This window comes from Anabrus simplex, chromosome 1, assembly GCF_040414725.1.
Source record: "Anabrus simplex isolate iqAnaSimp1 chromosome 1, ASM4041472v1, whole genome shotgun sequence".
In the NCBI taxonomy this organism is placed as follows: Eukaryota; Metazoa; Arthropoda; class Insecta; order Orthoptera; family Tettigoniidae; genus Anabrus; species Anabrus simplex.
Window position 1 is genome coordinate 1,407,783,370 of NC_090265.1, and position 26,351 is coordinate 1,407,809,720.

The 26,351-nt window shown below is 38.3% G+C and overlaps 1 protein-coding gene across 2 annotated transcripts in view; it reads right to left on the reverse strand.

Moving 5' to 3' along the window:
• Nucleotides 1-26,351, reverse strand: part of Iswi (Imitation SWI) — a 304,965-nt gene that overhangs the window by 219,964 nt on the left and 58,650 nt on the right. For both annotated transcript variants that reach the window (XM_068225541.1, XM_068225540.1), the window contains exons 4-5: nucleotides 20,952-21,121; nucleotides 17,102-17,341 (exon numbers count right to left, since the gene is read on the reverse strand). In XM_068225541.1, coding sequence (XP_068081642.1) covers nucleotides 17,102-17,341; nucleotides 20,952-21,121 — 410 coding nt within the window. The remainder of the gene's footprint in view (nucleotides 1-17,101; nucleotides 17,342-20,951; nucleotides 21,122-26,351) is intronic.

Here is a 26,351-nt window from a genome sequence, read left to right on the forward strand (position 1 = left end):
AAGTGAAACATGGACGATAACTAGCTCAGAAAGAAAGAGAATAGAAGCTTTTGAAATGTGGTGTTATAGAAGAATGCTGAAGGTGAGATGGATAGATCGAATCACGAATGAAGAGATACTGAATCGAATTGGTGAGAGGAGATCGATTTGGCTAAATTTGACGAGAAGAAGAGATAGAATGATAGGACACATCTTAAGACACCCAGGACTTGTTCAGTTGGTTTTTGAAGGAAGTGTAGGTGGCAAGAACGGTAGGGGTAGACCAAGGTATGAATATGATAAACAGATTAGAGCAGATGTAGGATGCAATAGTTACGTAGAAATGAAAAGGTTAGCACAGGATAGGGTGGCATGGAGAGCTGCATCAAACCAGTCTATGGACTGATGACTCAAACAACAAATCAGAGATGGCCTACCAGAGCTGGGTCGATACGAACAACTCTCAATCTTCCTTGAATAACCTTATCCACTTATGAACTTTTCTAACACTCATAGCATTGTGGCCGTACACTTCACAGATCTGGCGATGGATACATGTGGCTGTCAAGAATCAGATAGCTGATCATATCTCACACGCAGTAGGCCACTCTGTGATCTTAACGAGTTCCATTGCAAACTACAAAACAACAACATCGCACCGACATGGCAACATGCGTATTTGTCCACAAGGGTTGTTGGGGGTCAGGGTGCACGCACAAAGACGAAAGTGTGAGAATTTAAAAGATAGGAACAACAGGCCCTAAATTAAAGAATAGCCTTCACATATGTGGTTTACGTCAATAGCATCACCAGAACCGTTTACATAAGTCTGCGTAAGTAAGGAAATTTATTACAGATTTTAATGATATTACAAGGTGATTAAATGACAATTTTAAATGGTATGAAAATTCTCTTAAGGCATGGTAAAACACACATTTTAAAATTAAAACTTTTCATCTTTCCACTGCATGGAACAAAAACATAGCTTGGAAAGTATAAGGTTCTGAACTAACAAACAATGAATTGTTTCTCATGTATGCCTAGGTCTAATTGTTCAAAATACATACATTCATCATTAAAGACCATCATGCCTTTCAGCATTCAGTCTGACAGCCTCTGTGAATTTACTAAACGTCACAACATTACTCTATTTGCAATTAGTGCTGTGGCCACATTTAGTTCTATACCTCTTATCTTTAAATCGTTAGAAACTGAGTCTAACCATTGTCGTTTTGGTCTCACTCTACTTCTCTTACCCTCCATAACAGAGTCCATTATTCTCCTAGGTAACCCATCCTCCTCCATTCGTTTCACATGACCTCGCCACCCAAGCCGGTTTATGAGTACAGCTTCATCCATCAAGATCATTCCTAACTTAGCCTTTATTTCTTCATTACGAGCACTCTCCTGCCACTGTTGGTGTTTGAACCAACAATCATTCCCGCTACCTTCACGCCTGTTACTTTTTTGTTTGTTTTGCTATTTGCTTTACGTTGCACCGACACAGATGGGTCTTATGGCAACGATGGGATAGGAAAGGGCTAGGACAGGGAAGAAAGTGGCCATGGCATTAAGGTACAGCCCCAGCATTTGACTGTTGTGCAAATGGGAAACCACAGAAAAAAAATACTCAGGGCTTCCGCCTGTAGGGTTCGAACCCACTATCTCCCGGATGCAAGCTGACAGATGCACGCCCCTAACCACTCAGCCAACTCGCACAGTCTCTGTTAATTCTAGCTTATAAATAAGATATCCTGAGTCCACCCAACTTTCGCTCCCATAAAGCGAAGTTGGTCTGAAAAACAGACCGATGTAAAGATAGTTTCGTCCGGGAGGTGACTTCCTTCTTACAGAATACCACTGATCGCAACTGCTAGCTCACTGCATTAGCTTTATTACACCTTGATTCAATCTTTCTTCTATATTACAATCCTGGGAGAACACACATCGTAAACACTTGAATTATCAAGGTGTTCCAGTTTTGTATCACCAATCTGACATTCAATTCTGTTGAATTTCTTACCTTCTGATATCAATTTAGGCTTCAAAAGGCTAATTTTCATACCATATTCATTGCATCTATTTTCATATTCCAAGATATTAGACTGCAGGCTTTCGGCACAATCTGTCATTAAGACCAAGTTGTCAGCATAAGCCAGACTGCTTACTACATTTCCACCTAACTGAATCCCTCCCTGCCACTTTACATGATCCATGTAAACTACGAACAATACAGGTGACAGATTACAGCCTTGTCTAACCCCTGTAAGTACCCTGAACCAAGAACTCACTCTACCCTCAATTCTCACTGCAGCCGAATTGTCAACACAAATGCCTTTGATTGATTTTAGTAATCTAATTTTAATTCCATAGTCCCCCAGTATGGCGAACATCTTTTCCCTCGGTACCCTGTCATATGCTTTCTCTAGATCTAAAAAACAAACGCAACTGCCTATTCCTCTCGTAGCATTTTTCAATTACCCTGCGCATACTGAAAATCTGATCCTGACAGCCCCTCTTTGGTCTGAAATCAGACTGGTTTTCATCCAACTTCCCTCAACCACTGATCGCACCCTCACTTCCAAGATGCCAGTTAATACTTTGCCTTGTATACTAATCAAACACATTCCTTTATAGTTGTTGCAATCCTTTCTGTTCCCTTGCTCATAGACAGGTGCAATTACTGCTTTTGTCCAATCTGAAGGTACCTTACCAACACTCCATGCTAATCTTACTACTCTATGAAGCCACTTCATCCCTGCCTTCCTACTATACTTCACCATTTCATGTCTAATTTCATCTATTCCTGCTGCTTTATGACATGGAGTTTATTTACCATCTTTTCCACTTCCTCAAGCGTAATTTCATCAACATCATTTTCCTCCTCCCCATGAGCTCAGTTGTTTGCAACACCACCAGTAAGATTTCCTTTTAAGGTGAGAAGATTTGCAAAATATTCCCTCCACCTGTCTAGTGATTCCCTGGGATCTATGAGTTCACCTGAATTACCCAAAACACTGTTCATTTCCTTTTTCCCTCCCTCCCTGTCCAGAAAGGTTTCCCCTGCTGTTTGACATACCTTTTCCAGGTTATTACCGAAATCTTCTCACAACTTCTTTTTGGATTCAACAACTATTTGTTTCGCTCTGTTTTTTTTTTTTTAATTTTTATACATCTACGTACTGTCTGCATCAACCCTTGTTTGGAGCCATTTCTTATAAGCCTTCTTTTTACATTTACAAGCTGCTCTCACTTCATCGTTCCACCGAAATGTTCGCTTTTACCCATCTTTACACACAGTTGTTCCTAGGCATTCCCTTGCGGCTTCCACTACAACATCCCTGTATAACACCTATTTTCTTTCCATATCCTGAACCTGCTTACTGTCCACTGTTCGGAACTTCTCACTAATCACATCCATATATTTCTGTCTAATTTCCTCGTTCTGGAGATTTTCTACTCTTATTTGTTTGCAGACAGATTTCACTTTATCCTAGGGCTAGAGATACTTAGGGCTCTCATCCAACGGAAACAAAAACCTGCGAAAAGCAGCGATAAATTTGTACGAACACGTACGGAAATGACCGAACGATCCAAACTGCTGAATTCAAGTGAGACTGTGTACATTGGAACCGTCAGTGAACACATGAACACCTGCGAAATATCCGGATTGATTTGGATTTTTCGGCGGAAGAGCTGCGTTTTATCATCAATGCTGAAAAGCTGATATTTCTGGTACAAGATGGGAGGTATTCATTAGGACCAGCGAGAGTCTAATTACCACATGCGGGATGTGCAGAAGTTGTTATGGAGTAAGGTGATGAGAGAAATGGGTGATTAAGAGATATAAATTTCATCGTATTGAGCTGTGATTACAATTAAAATTAAAAGTACAACAGTTCCACCTTTTCGATACAAATTCAAGTAAAGTGGGTTACTTTACAGAGGAAACCTTTATTAGGTACTAGTTTCGGCCCATTATCAGGGTCATCATCAGTCAAAAGCACGGGTTGTAGAATGTATCAAATAGTCCATAGAAATTGTAAAAAAGTTGCAAAAACATACTGGATTTGAAACTATAAAGATGAAGAATTGTGATAAAAGTTTCAGATAATGCATAAAATGCATAAATTAATGCACTTGGCTGTCGTTAAAGGAAGAATTCAAGATGATCAATTTGGATGTTTAAGAATCTTGAGACTTGAAATTCTTTCGTTATGCAGTTCTTGACACCTTGCGCTGCGATGTGTTGGACGTATTGCATAACTTATGGAAACCGAAGAATCTTTAGAGTTTTGTATCACTCATTACGAAGTTCTAACAGTTGTATGTCATCAAAGGTAGCAGTGGTGTTAAGAAAACAATTTACGCAAACGTAGTGAACAATGTAGAAAGATGGTTCATACATGACATTCAACAAGATTTAAGTCATTAAAAAACTGAAGGTAAAGTCAAAATATTTCTGTGATGTAGGTGGAGAAGATTCGCAGTTCAATTTGAAAATAAGTGAAATAAATAATATTGTTAGTAATGAAAGCCAAATCAGTAAAGGGGGTAATGAAAAAAGTAGAAAAACATATAGAGGTCATTAAAATGTGTAATAAGTGACTCACCTTGCGCTGCAATGTATTGAACGTATTGCATAACTTATGTGATGGTAAGCATGAGTAAGGAAAAAAGAAGGGAGGGGAAAAAAGTGGGTAGGACAGATTGAAGAGAAACGGGGAAGGGAGGGGAAGAGAGGAGGGGCTAATTTAAGGTGAAGGGTGAGGGAATAGGAGTAATTGCTGAGGAAATGTGCCATGAATTGAATGGAAAATCAATTTCAGATTCATTAAATTAAAATTTCGAAAAATAACAATCAGGAGGTCAAACAGAATGTTGGTTTTCTCCAAAATATCATTTAGGTTATAGTTTGAGTTGAAATATTGATCTAAATGTACTAAATAGTTTTCTGTTATATCAAGTAGGAGGCCTTTGTTTAATATCTTAAGGATTTCCATATCTTGCTCTATGTTAGTAAAATCATGGTCGTAATCTTGCATGTGTTGAGCTACTGCTGAGAATTTGTTATATCTTAGGGCATTAATATGTTCTGAATATCTTGTGTTAAAACTTCTCCCAGTCTGTCGAACATATGAAAAACTGCAATTATTATACTTGATTCTGATTCTTGATTCTGTGAATCAGAATGTTGAACTAATAGCTGAAGTTGAGTATGTAAATGAATGAATTATAATAATGCACATACATGTAAACAAGGAACTACTGAAGATAGTACAGGTGTATGCTCCACATACAGGATGTAGCGTGGAAGAAAAAGGAGAGTTCTTCAATGAACTGGAAACACACATTATTGGAGATGGGATCATGATAATGAGAGATCTGAATGCTCATGTGGGAACTGATAGAATGGGGTATGAGAATGTTCTGGGCCCACATGGGTATGGCGACAGAAATGAAGATGGAGAGAAACTGTTGGACTTTTGTATCAGAAATAATCTGATAATAAAGAACACATGGTTTATGAAGAGGAATAGCCATAAGATCAGCCGATATAGTTGGGATTGACAGTATGGAACACTCATCGATTTTATAACAACAGACCGAGAATGGGGAAGTTACGTCATGAATACGAAAATAATCCCCAGTGAAAGTATGGAAGGTGATCGCAGATTATTAATTGTGGAATTAAAACAATAATAATAATAATAATAATAATATTATTTGCTTTACGTCCCACTAATCTACTTTTTAAGGTCTTCGGAGACGCCGAGGTGCCGGAATTTAGTCCCGCAGGAGTTCTTTTACGTGCCAGTAAATCTACCGACACGGGGCTGTCGTATTTGAGCACCTTCAAATACCACCGGACTGAGCCAGGATCGAACCTGCCAAGTTGGGGTTAGAAGGCCAGTGCCTTAACCGTCAGGGCCACTCAGCCCGGCATTAAAACAAGTAAAAAATTCCTAAAATTGTATTGAAGAAGAAACCAAAGATTAGGATTTGGGAATTGGAGGAGGAGGATAAAAGAATGGCATTCCAAGACTGTATAAAAAGAAAGTTGCCTAACACAGAAATACGAAGTGGAGAAGAAGAGTGGGACAATTTAAGACAGACATTTGTGAAAACAGCAATAGAGGTATGCAGGAAAACAAAAGCAAATGTTAAGGGAAAGGAGACACGTTAGGGAGACAAAATAAAAAATACACAAAAGAAAGGAACAAGATGAAGAAAGAAATGGATAAGGAAAATAAAAAAATGTATCAGAGGGATGAGAATAAGATAGAAAGGTTACATGTGGAATACAAAGATTGAAACTACAAGTAAAGAGGAGTATCAAGGAAGAAAAGGAGAAATGTTGTGGAAAGTTTACCAACAAAATTGAGCAAAATAGTCAAGGAGATCAGAAACTATTATACAGAGTAATAAAAGCAAAAAGAAAAAATCAAGACATTAGAGAGAGAAGATGGATCCATAGCACATGACGAAAAGGGTCTTCAGAAGGTGATGGCAAAGTACAGCGTGCGCACAAATGATTGGAGCGGTTTCAAAAAATTCCTGTTTGTTATTTGTTGTAACATTGCAAAATTATAGAGACAGATAGAAAAACTCACAAAGATTTCTATGAGCCTCCAAGTGCTCGATATGTGCTCCATGAGTGACTCCACACACCAACTCTATGTCAAGTTCGTCCCACACCCAACGTAGCATGTCGCTGTAAATTTGACCACAGGTGTTGATGATGTGGGCTCACCGTTCTGTTAGATCAGCCAGTAATGGTGGCATAAAAACTGAGTTTTTCACATAACCCCATACGAAGAAGTCGCAAGGGGGGTGAGGTCAGGAGAGCGTGGAAGCCATGCCATGAGGGCGTGATCATTCCCGACACAATCGCTCCATCTTTCTGGAAGTCAGCTGTTCAGAAAGTCATGAACATCAACATGGAAATGAGGTGGAGCACCATCCTGTTGGTAGATGAAGTTCATGCTGTCGGTCTCTAACTGTGGCGTGAGCCAATTCTCCAGCATATCCAGGTAATGGAATTTTCAACGCAGAAGAAGGGACCGTAAACTTTAAATTTTGAGACGGCATAGAAAACATTGAGCTTGGGAGAGTCATGAAAATGCTGCACACAGGTACGGGGATTTTCAGTACCCAAATTTGTACATTATGCTTGTTAACTTTACCACTCAGAAAAAATGCTACCTCATCACTGAAAACAAGGCTGTCACAAAATTCATCATCTTCCATACGTTCCTGAAAACTTGTACAAAACTCAAAATAGTTCACTTTGTCAGCTGGCGCCACTGCTTGGAGCAGATGCAAACGGTAAGGGCGCATCGGCAATCCTTTCTTTACGACTTTCCAAACAGTCAAACGAGGCATGTTCATTTCCCTGCTTGCTCGACGAGTTGACTTTTGTGGGCTACGTTCAAAACTGTGTCGCACACGCTCAACCGTTTCTTCAGGCACACTAGGCTGGCCTGTTGATTTTCCCTTGCACAGACATCTCATGGTTTTGAACTGTTGACACCATCGGCGAATGGAGTTGGCACCGGGTAGATCTTTACGATACTTTGTTCTCAAGTTTCATCGCATGGTTGTCACAGATTGGCTGGAATTAAATTCCAGAACAGAATACGCTTTTTCACTGTCAGTCGCCATCTTTGCAACTGTTGGAGTAGAGGACGCATCATGTCTGCCAGATGTTGCAACTGTTACGCTCTCGCGGGCGTTGGGGGACGCACAATGTATGGAGGGCTATTCAAACAAAACAAAACTTTGAGGGATACTTGCCTTACAACATCAAACACCATCACCATATCTCTAATAATGTGGCTAAAAATAATTGACAAAACCGCTCAAATCATTTATGCGCACCCTGTATTTTGAAAAACTTTATAATGAGGATGAATGCTCTGAGGAAGAAGGAGATAAGAAAATGGAAATAAGACTGAGAAAAAGAAGAGAACCCGATAGCATGGTTGGAACTTGAGAGGGCAATGAAAGCAATGACCAAAGGTAAAGCGAGTGGAAAAGACAAATTCAATGCTGATATGATTAAGGCAGCAGGAAGCCTTGGACTACAGTGACTATACAGAGCTCCCAATGCCATATGGGAGGATGAAAGGATACCTGAAGATTGGCAACAAGGAAGCATTGTACCACTGTTCAAAGAAGGAAAAAGGAAGAAATGTAAAAATTGTAGAGGTATAACCCTATTATCCAATGGGCTCCAAATAATGGAGAAAGTCCTATACAAAGGAGTGAGGGATATAATAGAAACAGAGGAAGAACAATATGGCTTTAGATCGAATAGATCAACAATAGACTTGATATTTACGGTGCAAACGATAATGGAAAAACATCTGGAAAAGAACAAGGAAATCATATTCCTATTTTTGGATTTGGAAAAAGCTTATGGTACAGTTAAGAGAAAACATGTATGGGAATGCCTACTGAAAACGAATGTACCAAAATCATTAATTAACAAGATAAAAACAGACAGGTACCTACACGCCTCGTCTCATCACCCATCACAAAAGCAGGCAGTCCTAACATCACTGGTAAACAGGGCCATAGCTATATCAGATGCAGAGCACCTTGAGGAAGAGAAAGAACACCTCACGAGAACCCTCAAGAAAAACAGCTACTCGCTCAATAACATCCGACGAGTCTTTAAAAAATCAGAAGAGAACAAAGAAAAGGTCGCCGTAGGAGAAAACAACGGGAAAGAAGAGCTGACCCACCCGAAAACAGCGATTCTGCCATACATTAAAAACACTACAGACAGTATCGGCAAGATAATGGACAAATACGGCATAAAAACCATCTATAAACCTCACTGGAAGCTAGCCCATTATCTACCACCAGTAAAATACACAATAGAATTACAGGCTCCTGGAGTCTATCACAATGAATGTAGCTGCGGAGCTTGTTATGTTGGGGAAACAAAACATCTGATCTCCATCCGCCTAAAAGAACATATCCGTTACACCAAGAACCAAGACACAGATATCTCAGCGAAAGCCAAGCATTCCTACGAAACAAGGCACGGAATATTATTTGATAAGACCAAGATCCTAGCAGCTATCCCCTGGAATCTGGAAAGGAAAATCCGCGAGGCTATCGAAATCAAGAAACATCCGAACAACATAAATTTAGAAGAAGGATATAAAATCAGTAATTCGTGGATGCCTATCATTCATAGTTTAAGACATACAGACCACAACATAAACACACGGGCCAAAATCCCATTACATAACAGCGCAGGCAAGCCCCCACTACCTGGCTCTGACACATACCTTCCAGAACGCTCACGAGACAGCCAGGGCTTCCGTCAGCCAGAAAGGCTAGGATATAAAAGGCAAAGGTCAGGGCCACTCCAGTAGTGTAAATTGCTGCCTGGGAGACTGATTACCTCGGATCAAGTAGGGGTATTTCAGTCGCCTTGACAAAGAATACTACAATGTATTCGAAACGTCGGCAAACTGTACGTTATGTACAGATGACTACAACACGGTTCAACCCGGAAATTAAACAAAATAATTGTATCACGAGAGTAAAAGTCGATTGAATTTCTTGGAAAGAAAATGTAATTGTTTCTTTTTAAATTATATTCTTAATTCATCTTTTTTATCTACTGCCATTCTGATAACGAATAGTTCAGATTCTGTGATCCAGGTAGTGGGCGTGTTAAGCGTATAAAGGTTAGGCCAATTATATTTGGGGCCTTTAGCTAAAATTGAATTTTCAATATCATTTAAATGTACTCTAGATAAATGAATGACTGGTGGATGAAAATGCTTAGTCAGGTTTTTGGTTGTTCTGGTTGTTTTAAACTGGTTCAATTAACCCCACTAATAACAAAGATTTATTTGCCAAACAAAACCAATTATATGCACTTTAAAAAAAAAAATTTAAAAAAAAAATCGGAGGTAACGATCTTATCGTCACCAAAGCCAACAAAGGTAATACTATCGTCGTAATGGATAAAAATGAATACGTTAGTAAAACAAGGAATTTCTTTTCAGACGGTTCATTTTCCACAGTCAAAAAGGATCCCAACCAGAGAATTCAACGATTACTCAAATAGACCCTGAAGAACACCCCATACCTATTTACAGACCAAGAAAAAACAAAATTAATAATTATAAATTATTAATTATGAATCCAGGTCTTCCTACTGCAAAAGCTCTTCCAAAAATACATAAGGCCAGTACACCTATTCGCCCAATCATCAACTATAGACCTAGCCTTTTATACAAAATATTTCAATTTATCCAAAAAATTTTGAAGAAGAATTATCAACTTATTTCCAAAAAATCCATTAAAAACACTTCAGATCTAATTAAGTTAAATAAATTCAATATCCAGCCCCATCACTCCCTTCATTCTTTTGATATTGTTAATATGTACCCCAGCATACAAGTAAGAAGTTTACCCTATTACTGAAAACAATTTAAATAAATACAGCCTTCTGAGTAAATTAAAAATCCATGATATCATGCCTACTCTAAAATTAGTTGTAAATTATTTCTTCACTTTTGATAACATCATCTATCAACAGGAATGTTTGGCAATGGGCTCACCTGCCTCAGGTATCCTAGCTGAAATGTACTTAGATTTTTCTAGAACATAATACGACTGACAACAACAAAAACTTTAATATAGGATTTGTTCCAACAAGAACGAGAACAGTTTGCAAACTGGCTGACGCATGCGCACTACGGAAAGAGCGTTCCAACAAACTTCAAACTCCAATGCGGACTCTGAGTCGGTTGTTCCAACAGACTAAGGACCGTTCCTGAACCTGTTTGCGGACTGGCAAAAGAGTTCGTGCTCCACAACAAGTACTGTTCGTCAGAGACATGCGCAGTACACCAAAATAAGTGTGAGCTGTGCATTGTGGTCCATAGCTGTCACTTGGTGAAGCGTGAACAGCTGGTCGGTATCTTCTGGCGCGAGCAGACGACACATTACACGTAAAATTAAATAGAAGTTCGGCGTTGTTATACAATTATACAGTAAAAGTTAAAAAGTTATACAGTTAAAAAGTCATATTTGACTACACACTAATAGTAAGAGGCACGAGATAAAAACGAGAACGATGCATGACCATTTTGAAGGCGGTTCCTTGAGCCACTAGCTCACTGGGACATTCTATAACCAATAAATAAATAAATAAATAAATAAATAAATAAATAAATAAATAAATAAATAAATAAATAAATAAATAAATTCTGATGATGATCTTATGAACACGGACTCCAGCGAAGATGATCTAGGGATATATTACAATATCCCAAAAGCGAAAAATGAAGATTATTTAGGCAAGTTTTTTTTTTTTTTACTTGTTTGCAATTATGTTTAAATGATATTTATTTTCACTACATGCACGAGTAACTCATAATTTAGTAACCAAAATTCTCTTTCTCTCTCTCGCTCTCCGCCTATAGAAGAAACAGTACCTCGCTATGACAATGAAACTTTCAAGGAGCATTTTCGCGTCAGTAGGAAGATAATGGAAAATATTGCAGAACGGTATGAAGGAAGTGACCAGTACAAACATCAGTCTGGCCAATATGGAAAACTTTCTGCACTGAGTCAGGTTTGTCTTTAGCTACTGCAATAAAAATAAAAATAATAATAATAATACCGGGCGAGTTGGCCGTGCGGTTAGGGGCGCGCAGCTATGAGCTCGCATACGGAAGATAGTGGATTCGAATCCCACTGTCGGCAGCCCCGAAGATGGTTTTCCGTGGTTTCCGATTTTCACACCAGGCAAATGCTGGGGCTGTACCTTAATTAAGGCCACGGCCACTTCCTTCCAATTCCTACGCCTTTCCTATCCCATCGTCGCCGTAAGACCTATCTGTGTTGGTGTGACGTAAAGCAATAATAATAATAATAATAATAATAATAATAATAACAATAATAACAATAATAATGTCCGTCTCTGTGGTGTAGTGGTTAGTGTGATTAGCTGCCACCCCCGGAGGCCCGGGTTCGATTCCTGGCTCTACCATGAAATTTGAAAAGTGGTACGAGGGCTGGAACAGGGTCCACTCAGCCTCGGGAGGTCAACTGAGTAGAGGTGGGTTCGATTCTCACCTCAGCCATCCTGGAAGTGGTTTTCCGTGGTTTCCCACTTCTCCTCCAGGCAAATGCTGGGATGGTCCCTAACTTAAGGCCACGTGCACTTCCTACCCTCTTCCCTGTCTATCCCTTCCAATCTTTCCATCCCCCCGCAAGTCCCCTGTTCAGCATAGCAGGTGAGGCCGCCTGGGCGAGGTAATGGTCTCCTCCCCAGTTGTATTCCACGACCCAAAGTCTGAAGCCCAGGACACTGCCCTTGAGGCGGTAGAGGTGGGATCCCTCGCTGAGTCCGAGGGAAAAACCAACCCTGGAGGTTAAGCAAATTAAGAATAATGATAGTTATTATAATCGTTAAGTGTTGCTTTCCCAATAAAGGTTCAAATTTTCCTGCGGTTTTTGGGCATCAGACTTCAAGTTTCCGGGGTGTTACAGATCGGTTTGACATTTCCTTGAGCTCTCTACATAGAACTGTCAAACGATTGACTGTCTTCATTAGCAACTTATCTCCAAAAGTGATCACTTGGCCTACAGAAGATAAGAAAGTAAATAATGAGCAACATTTCAGGGAAAGTGGATTTCCAGGTGTCATTGGTGCCATAGGTGGCTGTCATATTGAAATTGATAAGCCTGTAAATGATCCTGACTCTTAGATAAATAGAAAAGGACACTATTCCATACAGTTATATTTTATTTATCAACATAATGTCTTCATAATAAACCACTGTTATTATTAACGAATTAATGAATGCAAGCTGTTTGTGACCACAGGCGAAAAATTTTGGATGTGTTTCCGAATATTTTTTTAAAATGCTATTTATTCGGGGCGTCGATCCATGTGGATCTTTTGCCCCTAATGGCACCATAGTGTATGAACCTGCGTGTAATTGGAATGGCGGTAGTGTGGAATGTTCTGTGTGAGGAAAGGAAGATTAAGGACGCCACAAAGGACCTCATTACAATTTTAAAAACCCTGACCCGGCCGGGAATCAAACTCGGGGCCGCCGGGTGACAGGCGGACACGTTGCCCCCTACATCCCGGGGCCGGACTAGCAGAGCATTTAGAATTTCATCTCTTGGCAATAATTTAGAAGGAAAAAATGTGATCAGTATTTGCTTTTAGGCGACATGGTTATCCTCTGAATAGAACCGTCTACATCATCGGTTTTTACGCTGCCAGTACTCGTTATAAAATTATTAATTCATGTAATTCTGGAATAAAGTAAAGCAAAGTATTTTAGAAACAGGTCCATTAGTCTATTATTTTATTAGTTGAGGCATTTTATTGCCAATTACCTTCCACTGACTAGACCTAACAAGTTTTTTTTTTTTTTTTTTTTTAGCAGCGATGCCGGGCTGAGTGGCTCAGACGGTTAAGGCGCTGGCCTTCTAACCCCAACTTGGCAGGTTCGATCCTGGCTCAGTCCGGTGGTATTTGAAGGTGCTCAAATACGACAGCCCCGTGTCGGTAGATTTACTGGCACGTTAAAGAACTCCTGCGGGACTAAATTCCGGCATCTCGGCGTCTCCGAAGACCTTAAAATGTAGTTAGTGGGACGTAAAACAAATAACATTATTATTATTATTATTATTTTAGCAGCGATGAACAAGAACAGCTGTTTGTTTATCCTCAAACAGGAATCTCCCGCGTAATTGTGAACGCATGCACATTGTAGTTTTTCTTGACGGTACACGAACCGTTCCAACAGACTGCTGTTTAGGGACGGTTCCCAATGAGTACATAGCTCGCGCATGCGCTTACATCAGTTCATGAATCGATACCAAACCGTACGCAAACTGCTTGTTGGAACAAACCTATACTCTTTTGGGCCAGATATGTACACTATATCTTGGTTATTATAGATGATAAAATAGTCTACGTAACTACTACTATTCTCAGTCTTAACAACATTGATTTACACATTAAATTCACACTAGAACCCGAAAAAGACCAAAACTATTTATATCTATCACTAGACACCCAACCATTTTAAGTTACAAGATCTTCAGAAAACCCACTCAAACTGCCTCTACAATCTGCCAATACTCAGTACATGCACAGACTCGCAAAAGAGCAACTTACAAAAGCTTAGTTCGCTGAGCCTTTATTGAAGTTCCTATGTCTAAAAAAAATCTAAAAAACAAACTGAACACCATTCGATACATCGCAAAATCCAATGGTTTCAATAATCTCTTCATTGCAAGAATAATAAAAAAATACAGACATCGTCCTTCAACCACTTTAAAGAAAGAAAAACCCAACACAACCTTAATTTCCACATTCACATTTAATAAAGACATCTATAAAATCACAAACATTTTTAAGAAACACAATGTAAAATAAGCCTTTAAAACTAATAAAAAAATGCAGATATCTTATACAATTCCACTTCTGTTAACAGAATTAATAGATTCTCAAAATCAGGAGTTTACAGAATCAAGTGTAATAACTGCAATTTTTCATATGTTGGACAGACTAGGAGAAGTTTCAACATGAGATATTCAGAACATATTAATGACCTAAGATACAACAAATTCTCAGCAGCAGGTCAACACATGCAAGATTACAACCATAATTTTACTCACATAGAGCAAGATATGGAAATCCTAAAGATATTAAACAAAGGCTCCCTACTTGATACAACAGAAAACTGATGTTTCATACATTTAGATCAATAATTCAACTCTACCCTAAATGACATTTCTGAGAAAACCAACATTATATTTGACCTCATGATTATTATTTTTAGAAATTTTAATTTAACTAATCTAAAATTGACTTTCCATTCAATTCATGGCACCTTTCCTCAGCAATTACTCCTATTCCCTTACCCCACAGTCCCACCTTAAATTAGTTCCTCCTTTCTTCCCCCTCCCATCGCCGTTTCTCGCCAATCTGTCCTTCCTTCTTTATTTTCCTTACTCATACTTCCCATCACATAAGTTATGCAATACGTCCAACACATCGCAGCCCAAGGTGAGTCACATATTACATATTTCAATTAATTTTTCTATTAGTTTTTTCATTATCTCCTTTACTGATCTCGCTTTTATTACTAACACTATTATTTATTTCACTCATTTCTATAAGTTATGCAATACGTCCAACATATCGTAGCGCAAGGTTGTCACACATTACATATTTTTATTACTTTTTCTATTTGCTTTTTCCTACTTTTCTCACTACCCCCCTTACTAATTTGGCTTTTATTACTAACAATATTATTTATTTCACTTATTTTGGAATTGAACTGCGAATTTTCTCCACCTATTTCACATAATTATTTTGACTTTCAAGCACTACTTTTACCTTCAGATTTTTAAGGACTTTAATCTCTTTGAATGACATCTATGAACCACCCTTCTACATTGTTCACTACATATGTGTAAATTGTTTACTGAACACCACTACTACCTTTGATGACATACAGCTGTTAGAACTTAGTAAGTAACAAGTGATACACAACTCTAAAGATTCTTTGGTTTCCATAAGTTATGCAATACGTCCAACACATCGCAGTGCAAGGTGTCAGAACTTCATAACGAAAGAATTACAAGTCTCAAGATTCTTCAACAACAAAAACGATCACCTTGAGTTCTTCCTTCAATGACAGCTAAGTGCATTAATTTATGCATTTTATGCATTATCTGTAACTTTTATCACAATTCTTCATCTTTATAGTGTCAAATCCAGTATGTTTTTGTGACTTTTTTACAATTTCTATGGACTAGTAGATATATTGTGCAACTCATGCTTTTGGCTGATGATGACCCTGAAACAGTTTCTCGAAAGTTACTGTACTTCTTTAACTAACATTGTACTTTTTGTAATATGTATCAAAATGTTCCACATGTCATTCAAACATAACTGAAGTATTGTCTTTCGTCCTTTTCCAGATCAGCCCATATATATATATATATATATATGAAAATTCACCAAACGTTTGCTGTTTCGATAACATCATTTACCCACTCCCGTCTCATTTTCTGAGCTCTTCTCGCTAGCAGAGGTGTATCTAATGCACAGAAATCACCCACATCTTCAGGAGACGCCATCACACACATGCACCTACTAAATAACTCGGCCGAATACACAGACAAAGGATGATTTCAGAAGAACAAACTTCGCACAGATTCATCCGAACTCGCAGTTCGCAGGTTTCCGCTTCCAGTGAACGAGAAGCCTTACTTCACTACAGATCAAGAGACCTGTATCTTCAAAAATTCCTAAAGAAACCCATACATTCCTAACAGATTTCCTGAATTCAAAGTCGGTTAAGAAATAGTCTATTATGGACCTGGTACCTCTACCCTCCCATGTGTAGCGGTGAATAGCGTTATGCTTGAAGAATGTATTTGTAACCGCTAAACCCATGCTAGCACAGAAGTCCAGCAAACGCTTTCCATTCCTATTAGCTTCCATATCTTCCCCACATTTACTAATCACTCTTTCATATCCTCCAGTTCTATTTCCAACTCTCGCATTGAAATCCCCCATTAGCACTAGGCTATCCTTGCTGTTGACCCTGACTACGATGTCACTCAATGCTTCATAAAACTTGTCTATCCTCATCTGCAACCTATCATGGTGAATACACTGAGACAATTCTCGTCGTAATTCCTCCAACTGCCAAATCTATCCACATCATTCGCTCGTTAAGGTGCCTAACAGAAATGATGTTGCGTGCAATAGTATTCCTAATGAACAGTCCTACCCCATACTCTTTCCTTCCCTTTTTAACACTCGTCAAGTACACTGTATAATCTTTTCCTCGTTACCTCCCCTTACCAGAGTATCAGTGACTCATAGCACATCCATATGCATCCTCTTTGCTGACTCAGCCAGTTTTACTTTCTCCTATAAGCCCCATTAATATTGATAGCTCCTCATTGAAATTCATTTCATTCATCAATTTGTTCAGACTTTTAATATAGAAATTTCAATTTCATACTTTTTTTAAATCACCTAATCACAATATACAGAATGTGTATGAAATTAGAAGCAAAATTTTAAATATTCACTTACCCTAAAAGTGATATAGTCTGCAGAGTTTTTCCTAGACCCATCTCGTCAGCTAAAATACCATTAATCCCGTTCTCATAAAGTGATATCATCCAATTCAGCCCTCGTACTTGGTAGTCCCTCATTTCACCATTCTTTATGTAATATGGTGACTGGTCAAACGAAATGATCGTTCGTCGAGTTGCATTTGTTTCAGCAAGAAGCTCTTCATCTTCTTCCTGCTCTGTCTTTCGATGCCGATGGCTGAAAAAATTTAGCAGATAAAACATGTGCAAAGACAGCAGGTTTCAATATTAAAAAACACAAAACAATATATCAGATCATTTTTGTAAGTTTTTTAATAATAAATTTATAAACTACCTGGAAAAAGAAAACACACTAACAGTATTATACTTGAAAAAGAAACAACTTAATTAAAATAGAATGACGTTTCATTCTTGAAAGAACATCACCGGATTCTATCAAATCACACTCAAATATTTAGAAATGTATAAACCTCCTATGCTAGAATGCAGAGAAAAGTTCAGATTTCAAGTTCCTATGTATTTAAACAGAAATAAACATTCTTATTTTATTTCAGTACATAGTATTAAGATTAAGCAATTGTGTAATTCAGCCTTTAGTTCTAAAGAGTTATGGACTGCTGTCAGTGCACCTACTGCACAAACATGTTCTCACAATGTTTTGTTTACAACAGTCTGAGTTATGGGGAGAGCTCGCTCAAGACCGACTCGCACGTGCCAAGACCGTCTTGCTCGTCCAAGTAGTAAGGAAACGATATAGATGATGATCAATCGCATTCAATATAAACACCAGTGTTGGCTACTGAGTGTATGATTCGAAGCAGTGCATCGATTCATTCAAATGTCCGAGTGAACTGCTTCACGGGAACAGCGAACTCATGGCACAAGATTCAGTTGACTCGCAGCAGACAGGGCTGAGTGGCTCATTCACGGATCAGTGGGACAACACACACACAGTCCATTATTGGCACACTGGACATTGGCAGGGAGCCAAACTTCTGCTGCGGGCGAGACATACAGAGCCATGGCACATTGAAAGAATCTTACACTAGGATGGACTCTCACCCTCAGTTCGTTCAAAAATAAAACCCATTTGCATTTACTTTCCTGTTCTTACAGGGAGGTTTAAATAATACATGGATTTATTTGCAGTGTTAAGGTAGTCAAAACATAATTCCAAAGTAACTAGCTAGTACGTTCTCAGTTCAATACGGATATAAGATGAAATTCTTTAAAAAATGTTTTAAAAAAGAAAAAAAAACTAGTAAATAGGTAAGCTATTAGGTTCTGCTATTAATGAGTTTAATGAATCAGTATTATAACTTAGTTGACATTAGGTAATAATTTAACTCAACTCTCTAGCCTAACTTATGACTAAGTCATGCTCGTGACCATTCAAAATGGTCTGTTTTATATTGGGGAGAACCGCTCAGTATTTTCTCAGTTCATATGTCACATCATTGCACAAGACTTCAATAATAGAATCACGAGATCGCCAGTATACGGGGACAATGAGTAAGTGAGCTGACCGATTCAAAAGCTTAAATAAAAAGATGTTTAATCAGGACTACTCTATCTCAGGTAGCCTATACAAAATATGACTATTTAAAAAATCCTTTACTGATAAAAACATTTTCAAAACCTATCTCAGTATGGTAAGAACCATATTAACCTAGGGTTTTCCTGCCTGCAGTCAAACCAGGGTTACAAATTTAAATAAACTTCAGAAAATACAGAGTTGGGCGGAGAGGCTAATTACTCACTTCTCCCATCTTTATTTGGCTAACCTCCCCTCAATAGAAACTAATGTCAAGAGAAGAGACTTTACTGTCCTTTAAAAATCCCTTGCTGGTTCCATTTGCCCACACCACCTCCTACCAATCCCGTTACTACAGCCGCCCCGAACGTTTCTGGAATGATCTACCGCCTAAAATAAAACCCTGTCTCTAACGCAGTTTATGAAGCATGTAAAATATATGTAAATCTCTGTGTACATGAAAGGGAGAGCAAGTGTTGTCGAGCGAATTAATTACTGTACAAGTGGAAATATGTGAATAATGTAATTATTGTAAATATTAGCAGAGTGTATCTCTGAGTAGCTAATTTATATGGGGCTCACCCTTTTTCACTAGACCATCCATAAAATCTGTATGATTTGTGGTTAATTAATAATAATATACCAACTTAGGATCAAAAGGCCAGCGCCTCAACTGTCTGAGCCCCTCAGCCCAGCCCTTTCGCTACAAAATGCAGCAAAATCCTATTTGTAATATTCATATCATGTTCTAGCTTGTGCTTTTTCTTCCAGCATTTGCTATAGCTAGAAGTCATTTAGCTAAAGAATGGCTTCAGTTCTATTCATTAGGCCCTTTAGCTAAGAGGAATACAATTTAGGCTAAGCAAATGTCTAAGTAACATATTCATTTGATTAAAGTTTCCAGGTCACAGGTTCAAGTATGTGCGAGAAGACGTGTGGCATGGCTATAGTAGCCACAATTTTGAACGTAAGCCTTGTGTCGTAAACATGCTGTATGTCATTTTGTGGGATGGAGTTCCACGCCTATTGCACTTGGTCAGTCAAATCACAAACAGTCAATGCTGGCATTGGACGACTCTGGATTTCTCGTCCCACGATGCCCCCATATGTGCTCAATGGGCGAAAGGTCTGGTGATCTCGCAGGCCAAGACAACTGGTTAACACACTGTAGAGCACTTAGGATGACAGCAGCAGTATGAGGACAAGTGCAATCCTGTTGAAAAAACCCTCTTGAATACTGTGGATGAATGGCAGCACAACTGGCTAAATCACCAGTCTACAAATCCGCTGTCATGGTTCTTAGGATAATGACGAGAGTGCTCCAGCTATTACAAGATATTAGAATCACTCTGTATTGACAGTTTTCACTTTACAAAGGAAAATTTATTATGTCCTCCTATTCAATACATAACTCCATCATTAAATGGAGTAATAAAAGTCAAACATGTTTCGACTCGTTTGAGCCATCTTCAGTTTAAAATAAAGGGGGGTTAAAGTTATTTACATAATAGAAGCTACAAATATGCCAAAAATATAATGAAGGCACAAATAAAAAAAAACAAAAGAGACTGACGTAAAATAAGAAACAATTCAATATGTACATATCTCCATTAGATGGAGCAACAAACAACTCGCTTGAGATAACCTCAGTGAAAAAAGTTAACCTTTTTTTTATATAATTGAAGCTAAAAAGTGTGTTAAAACCCATGGGTTTGTTGCTCCATCTAACGATGGAGATATGTATATATTCAATAGTTTTTTTATTTTCCATCACGTCTCTTGTTTTCAGTTGTTCCTTCATTGTGTTTTTGGCCCATTTTTTGCTCCTATTATGTAAATAACTTAAACCCCACCCCTCTTTTCACTGAAATTGGCTCAAACGAGTCAAAACATGTTTGACTTTTATTACTCCATCTAATGATGGAGTTATGTATTGAATAGGACACATTAAATTTTCCTTTGTAAAGTGCTCCTGCTGTCAAAGGAAATCACTTCCCAGATCATAACTCCTTGTGTATTTGAAGTGAGTGACAATTCTATCATTTATGCTTATTTCTTTTAATGATGTTTGTTTTTGTAACTTAATCTTCGTCTTTCTGAATTATACTCTTATGCCAAATTTATTTGCACTATAATTATGTAGTCCCTACTTTATTTTGATGAAGGGAAATTAGCTAAGTTGCCACTTCATTGAGCCCTCAAAAAATCTCAAGCTTGTTGATCTGTTTGTTGAAACTAATAACAGACCAGAAGAATGAACACAGATCAAAATCTTGCACATACAGATACTTACTCTACAACAGCTGGTTCTGGCTTCGGTTGTTCTTGATTCTTCCGTGGACGACCAGGTCTGACTTTCAGTGGGCTGGATGGAGTTTTGTCACGTTGGTTGTTGGACATAAAGTGAGTGAAAATCTCTGTCTGCTTTAAAAGATATTCAAAGCGTTTTGTTCGATCCGTGACCTAGAAAACACGCAAAACAGTCAAGGAAGTAATTTAACCAACTTCAAAGAGAAATGCCTATGCAGCATTCAGGATTTCTAAACACAGCAAACATTAAGCAAAGAGTATTATTATAATATCAAGTATGAATACAATCCAAAACTTCTAAAACCAAGTCTACAAACAAAAAACTTGTTCTGAATGAATAATTAAGGTATATAAGAAGCTGTGAATGTTCACACTGATAATAACCACTTTCAGCACAGGTCAATTCAAATACTGAACCCTGAGGGTGGCGTGCATCATCTTAGAGTAAATTACTCCGGAAGCAGCGTGTACTGAAGTCCATACTGCAGAAGTAAACTACTACGGTAGTTATTTACTCCAGAAGTAACGTCACAGAGCTGAAGTACAATTTACTCTTTTAGTTACTACTACAGAAGTAGCGCTCGTTACTCGCGAAGTAGTCTTGTGTTTGTGTGTCTTCTTTAAAGAAATCAAAATGGATAAGGTTATGTGCAATAGGAAACGAGGGAAAAAGATAAATGCTTGTTAGTAGAGATAATGAGGATGTATGCAAAGGATGTAGAGTGTAAGAAACACGATGTAAAGATGCTGGATAAAAAAAGAAATGCATGGAAAGCCGTGACAGAAGAATTCAATGCTTCGAGTGACGGTAAACGCAGTGAAGAACAACTTAAAATTCTGTGGAAAGACCTAACAGCAAAGGCAAAGAAGCAGACAGCCACGGACACTTGGGAAAAAATTAAAACTGGTGGTGGTCCACAGACAACGCACATTGATGATATATCAAAAATAATTATTGAAATAATGCCACAGGTTTTCGGTGGTATTAATTCAGTTCATGATGATGATGCGAAAGTAGGTGATCACATGGAAGACGACAACAATAATAATAACAAGCCTATACACGGAGCTGATGACACGCTGATGGTATGTATAATGATAAAGAAGTGGGCCCAAGCCTAGACATTCCGGTGGATCATGACGTTGAAATTTCTATCACTGATACTGCTGGAAGTCCGAAAGTTGGTAAGTGTAAAATTAACTCTTATTCGATAAGAAAATATTGTTGAAATTGTTCATAAACCTCTTAAGTGTACGTGCTGACATTCTTATAGCTATGCTGTGGTAAAGACAAATACCGTATTTTGTTGTATTACAGATCTTGGAAGTAGTGAGAGAATTAGAAGACGCCCTAGCAGACAGGACAACGAGACACATAAGCGTCGTGGAGAGCTACATAAGATGCATCTGGACTTCCTTCGTATAGAACACAAAGAGAAGATGTAAATAATGAAGAGAGAGAGAGAGAGAAATCAAGAGGAGGTACACAAAATGAAAATAGACATTTTAGAAGTATTAAAGAACAAAATATGCTCAATGCCCGCAGAAAACTCTGTCAACTTTGTGACTTACTTACATCACGCGAGTGAAGTATGTGAAGTTGTATCTGAAATGGCGGATTGAAATTTCGAACAATGTGTAAATATTTTCACCCTATATTGTTTACCAGTTCTTTTCAGTAATTTCATATAAAGTATGTTTATTTACAGTTCAAATATTATTATATTATTTAGTTCAAATTTTATTTAGTTTAATTTAGAGTAAAATGTTCTCATAATACTGTCTTTATTTAAAAGGGAACATGGAAAAATGCACAAGGCCTAACTTCATGAAAAGTAATCATTTATAATAGCTCGCCAAATGGCATTTCCTGCTATATTTTCTTCGCGATTCACAAATTGAATGTTTTCGTTGTTATTGAACAAGTCTCTTTCTTCATACATATTGCCTACATCCAGAGCAAAATTGTGGAGGACTGCCGTAGCTACTATTGCGTTGCCGCATGCTGTAGGCATGAAGCGCATTTCCTTTTCAAGGATTTGGAATTTTTTTTCCACACTCCAAAAGTGCGTTCCACAACATTGCGGGTTTTTGCATGAGCAATGTTGTACCGGTGTTCAGCGGGTGCATTTGGTTGTAGGAGTGGTGTCATGAGGAATTTTGTACAGGCATAACCCTTATCTCCCACTAACATTCCATCATATAAACCATTCTCAAAGTTGTGCAACAGCACTATTGTCCCATATTCGTGCATCGTGCGTAGAACCAGGCCATCGGCAAACAATATTCATGATCTTCATACTTGCATCACAAATAACTTTTGTGTTTATAGAAAAATACCCCTTCCGATTTCTGAAAAGTTCGCCGTTGTCACCGGGAGGGCACAAAATGGGAACATGCGTACAATCAATTGCACCCACGATGTGTGGGAAACCTGCCAACGTGAAGAATTTCCTTTTATTTTCAAAACATTCGTCATTTGCAGGCATATGTATGTACCTCCCTCTTAACCTCCCTATTGCTCTAACCACGCGATGAAAGATACGGCCAGCAGTCGTGCGGTGAATGTTTATTAGATAACCGGAAACTAACTGGAATGTTCCAGTACGAAACACTTGCAGGGCACACAACTGTAATTTGGGAGATACAGCTGAATTTCAGTCTGAATTTCATTGTAAATTATCTACAATTAGATTTAGAAGGAAGGTAAAAGATTCCTTCCTAAGGCCAAAATGTTCCTTAAACTCTCTCTCCGTTTCATTGTTTGCCACTTTGTTCCACATGGCAGAACAGTGACCGTACAGTACTACAGGGACTCCCTAGTGCGACAGGTACGACGTGGCGTTCGGAAGAAATGTCTGGGTCTTGTGGACAGTGCAATAATCCTGCACGACAATGAAAAACCACATAAAGCAGAGTCTGTGTGTAGGGCAGCTACTGCAACGTTGGCGATGGGAAGAATTGGAGCATCCACCGTACTCTCCCGACATTTCGCCCTGTGACTTTGATCTCATTCGAAAGATTAAGGAACCAGTACGTGGTAGACTGTTTGCAACATGAGAGGACATTGCTAATGCTGTGCACCAACAGGTGACCCGATTCACACATGGTGCAACAAATGCTGAAGCAGATGGTATTCAGCGCCTCCCACATCATTGGCAGCGTGTGGTGTCAGTAGCAGGGAACTACTTTGAGGGTCTTTAGGCCCAGGTTTGTCATGTCAACTTTATGTATACTGTGTTGTCATTCTTTTCCACCAGGAAGGCCATATTGCCCTGTATACTACTGTAATAAATTAGTGTGTTATGATATATGAGTGCTATTCATTGTCCACACATGTAGTTAAAACCTTGTCCTTTCGTCTGTATATGTCACATTTTCCAACCTGACTGGTATCTTCAAGAAAAAAATAGTTGCCATGACTTTCGCCTGAACCCTCGTACTTACAGTAGGAGCAGTCTAACAAGAAAAACAATGGTATTAATATGAATAACAACATATCAGCCTACGGCTGTTTATTACTACTTGTGCAAGGCATATAACAGCGTTCATCAGCAGAGGTCCGACTTGAAATTCTTACCAAGATTTATATTAACATACTTACATGGGAGCAGTCTAAGGAAAAAGAATATAAATATCCAGCACCAATGTGTATAACTATTTCTGCCGTTGGCTGATGATCACCACCAGTTGTGACAAGGTAACTACATAGTGTCAATGCTAGGAAACACATTCCAGCATTTTGAGAGATTGCCAAATGAGGCCCCATTCAGGAGCATAGTCGCAAACTGAAAAAGCTATCTGGTTTTAGTCCCAGGTTCGAGAATTTGGCTCTCAATAAGCAAATGGTGAATTTAACTGGCGTAAAAGAAAACTGGATTGGAGTGTCTTAAATCGCTCAGGCTTAATTTAGGCGTAGTTGAAAAGAAAGGTCGAATAAGTACATAGGTGTTGTTAGTTGTTGATAATAGTTGTTTCAAGGGAACATGTTGTGGGGTTTAGAATCACTCGCCCAAATTTGAGTTTTATATACTACATTTTTCAGAATGCTACATAAATATTCAAGCATGAGAATGGTTAATTTAGAACTTATTCGGAGGTAATGTCGTAAAACTGAAAAACGAAGAACAACAGGCCGTAATCTTTGGCTTGTGATGCTAGCCTAATAAAATTTTGATTTAACATTAGGCGTAGTCCGTAGCGAAGGAATCAAATGCCAAAGTACATTACGACTTGGTCGGAGTGTCACGGCTCAGGACGAGTCATCAATCTTATCGGTGAAATGAAATTGTAGTGGCACAACATGATGGTGTCGGTGCGTGCTGGATGCTAGCGCGTTGATCATAATCTGTGGTGGATGGTGTAGAAGCCAAGTGTGTGTACATTGTCTGACATATGGTATTAAGAGATTTAAAAAGGGGGATTTGGGTCCTGAAAGTTAACGACTGTCAACCCGAACAAGTAACTTCTCAGTGGCCTATCGGGTTTTTGATACTAATATTTACTCATCTTTACTACCTAGATCATTTCTTTAAACATCAATTTAATAATAATAATAATATTTCAATTAAAGACATTACAGACCTGAAAATTTCTATTTGGGATCTCCTTTAAAACTGAAGAAAAACATATTTTTTGTTTTTGGGAAATCCAATTAATGGGGGGGGGGGGGTGAATAGGGGGGTGATTTTTTTTAATGAGAGTATCTATATCTCAAAAAGTTTACAGATGTAAAAATTGGTATTTATTTATTTATTTATTTATTTATTTATTGACTTGTGGCGTGGCTCAGGCTATGAAGCCTGCTGTTATGCCAAACCATCTCATATGTACTACATTGTACAAACTACAGAGTATTAGGATTTCTAGTTACATATAATTAATTATAAAATTAAACTTAAATAATAGTTATAAACAAAAGGAAAATTTCTGAGAGTTACTTTAAAAAAAACATTAAATACTAATTTCTTAAGTCTATGTACCATTTATAACATGTTTTTTTAAATACATTTCTACTATGTATGTCTCTAATTACAGCCGGAAGGGAATTCCAAGAGCGTATGGTTGCAGGTATGAATGAGTTGCCGTACCCGGTCGTGCGGTAAATTGGGAAGCTCAGCAGGGAAGAGGTTTCTGACCTTGTAGGTATGCTGTTGGGAGATGACAAGTATTTAAGATCCATTCTCAGATAACTTGGTGTGTCTGTACGGAGAATGTTGTGAACAAGCGAAACAGAGTGAAGGTTTCTTCTCTCCGCCAAATATAACCACGACAGCTGTTCAAGACAAGGTGATATATGGCAATACCTGGGCATATTTAATACAAAACGGATGCATGTATTATAAGCCCGCTGAAGTTTAGTGTTAAGTGTGGTGTTTAGGTT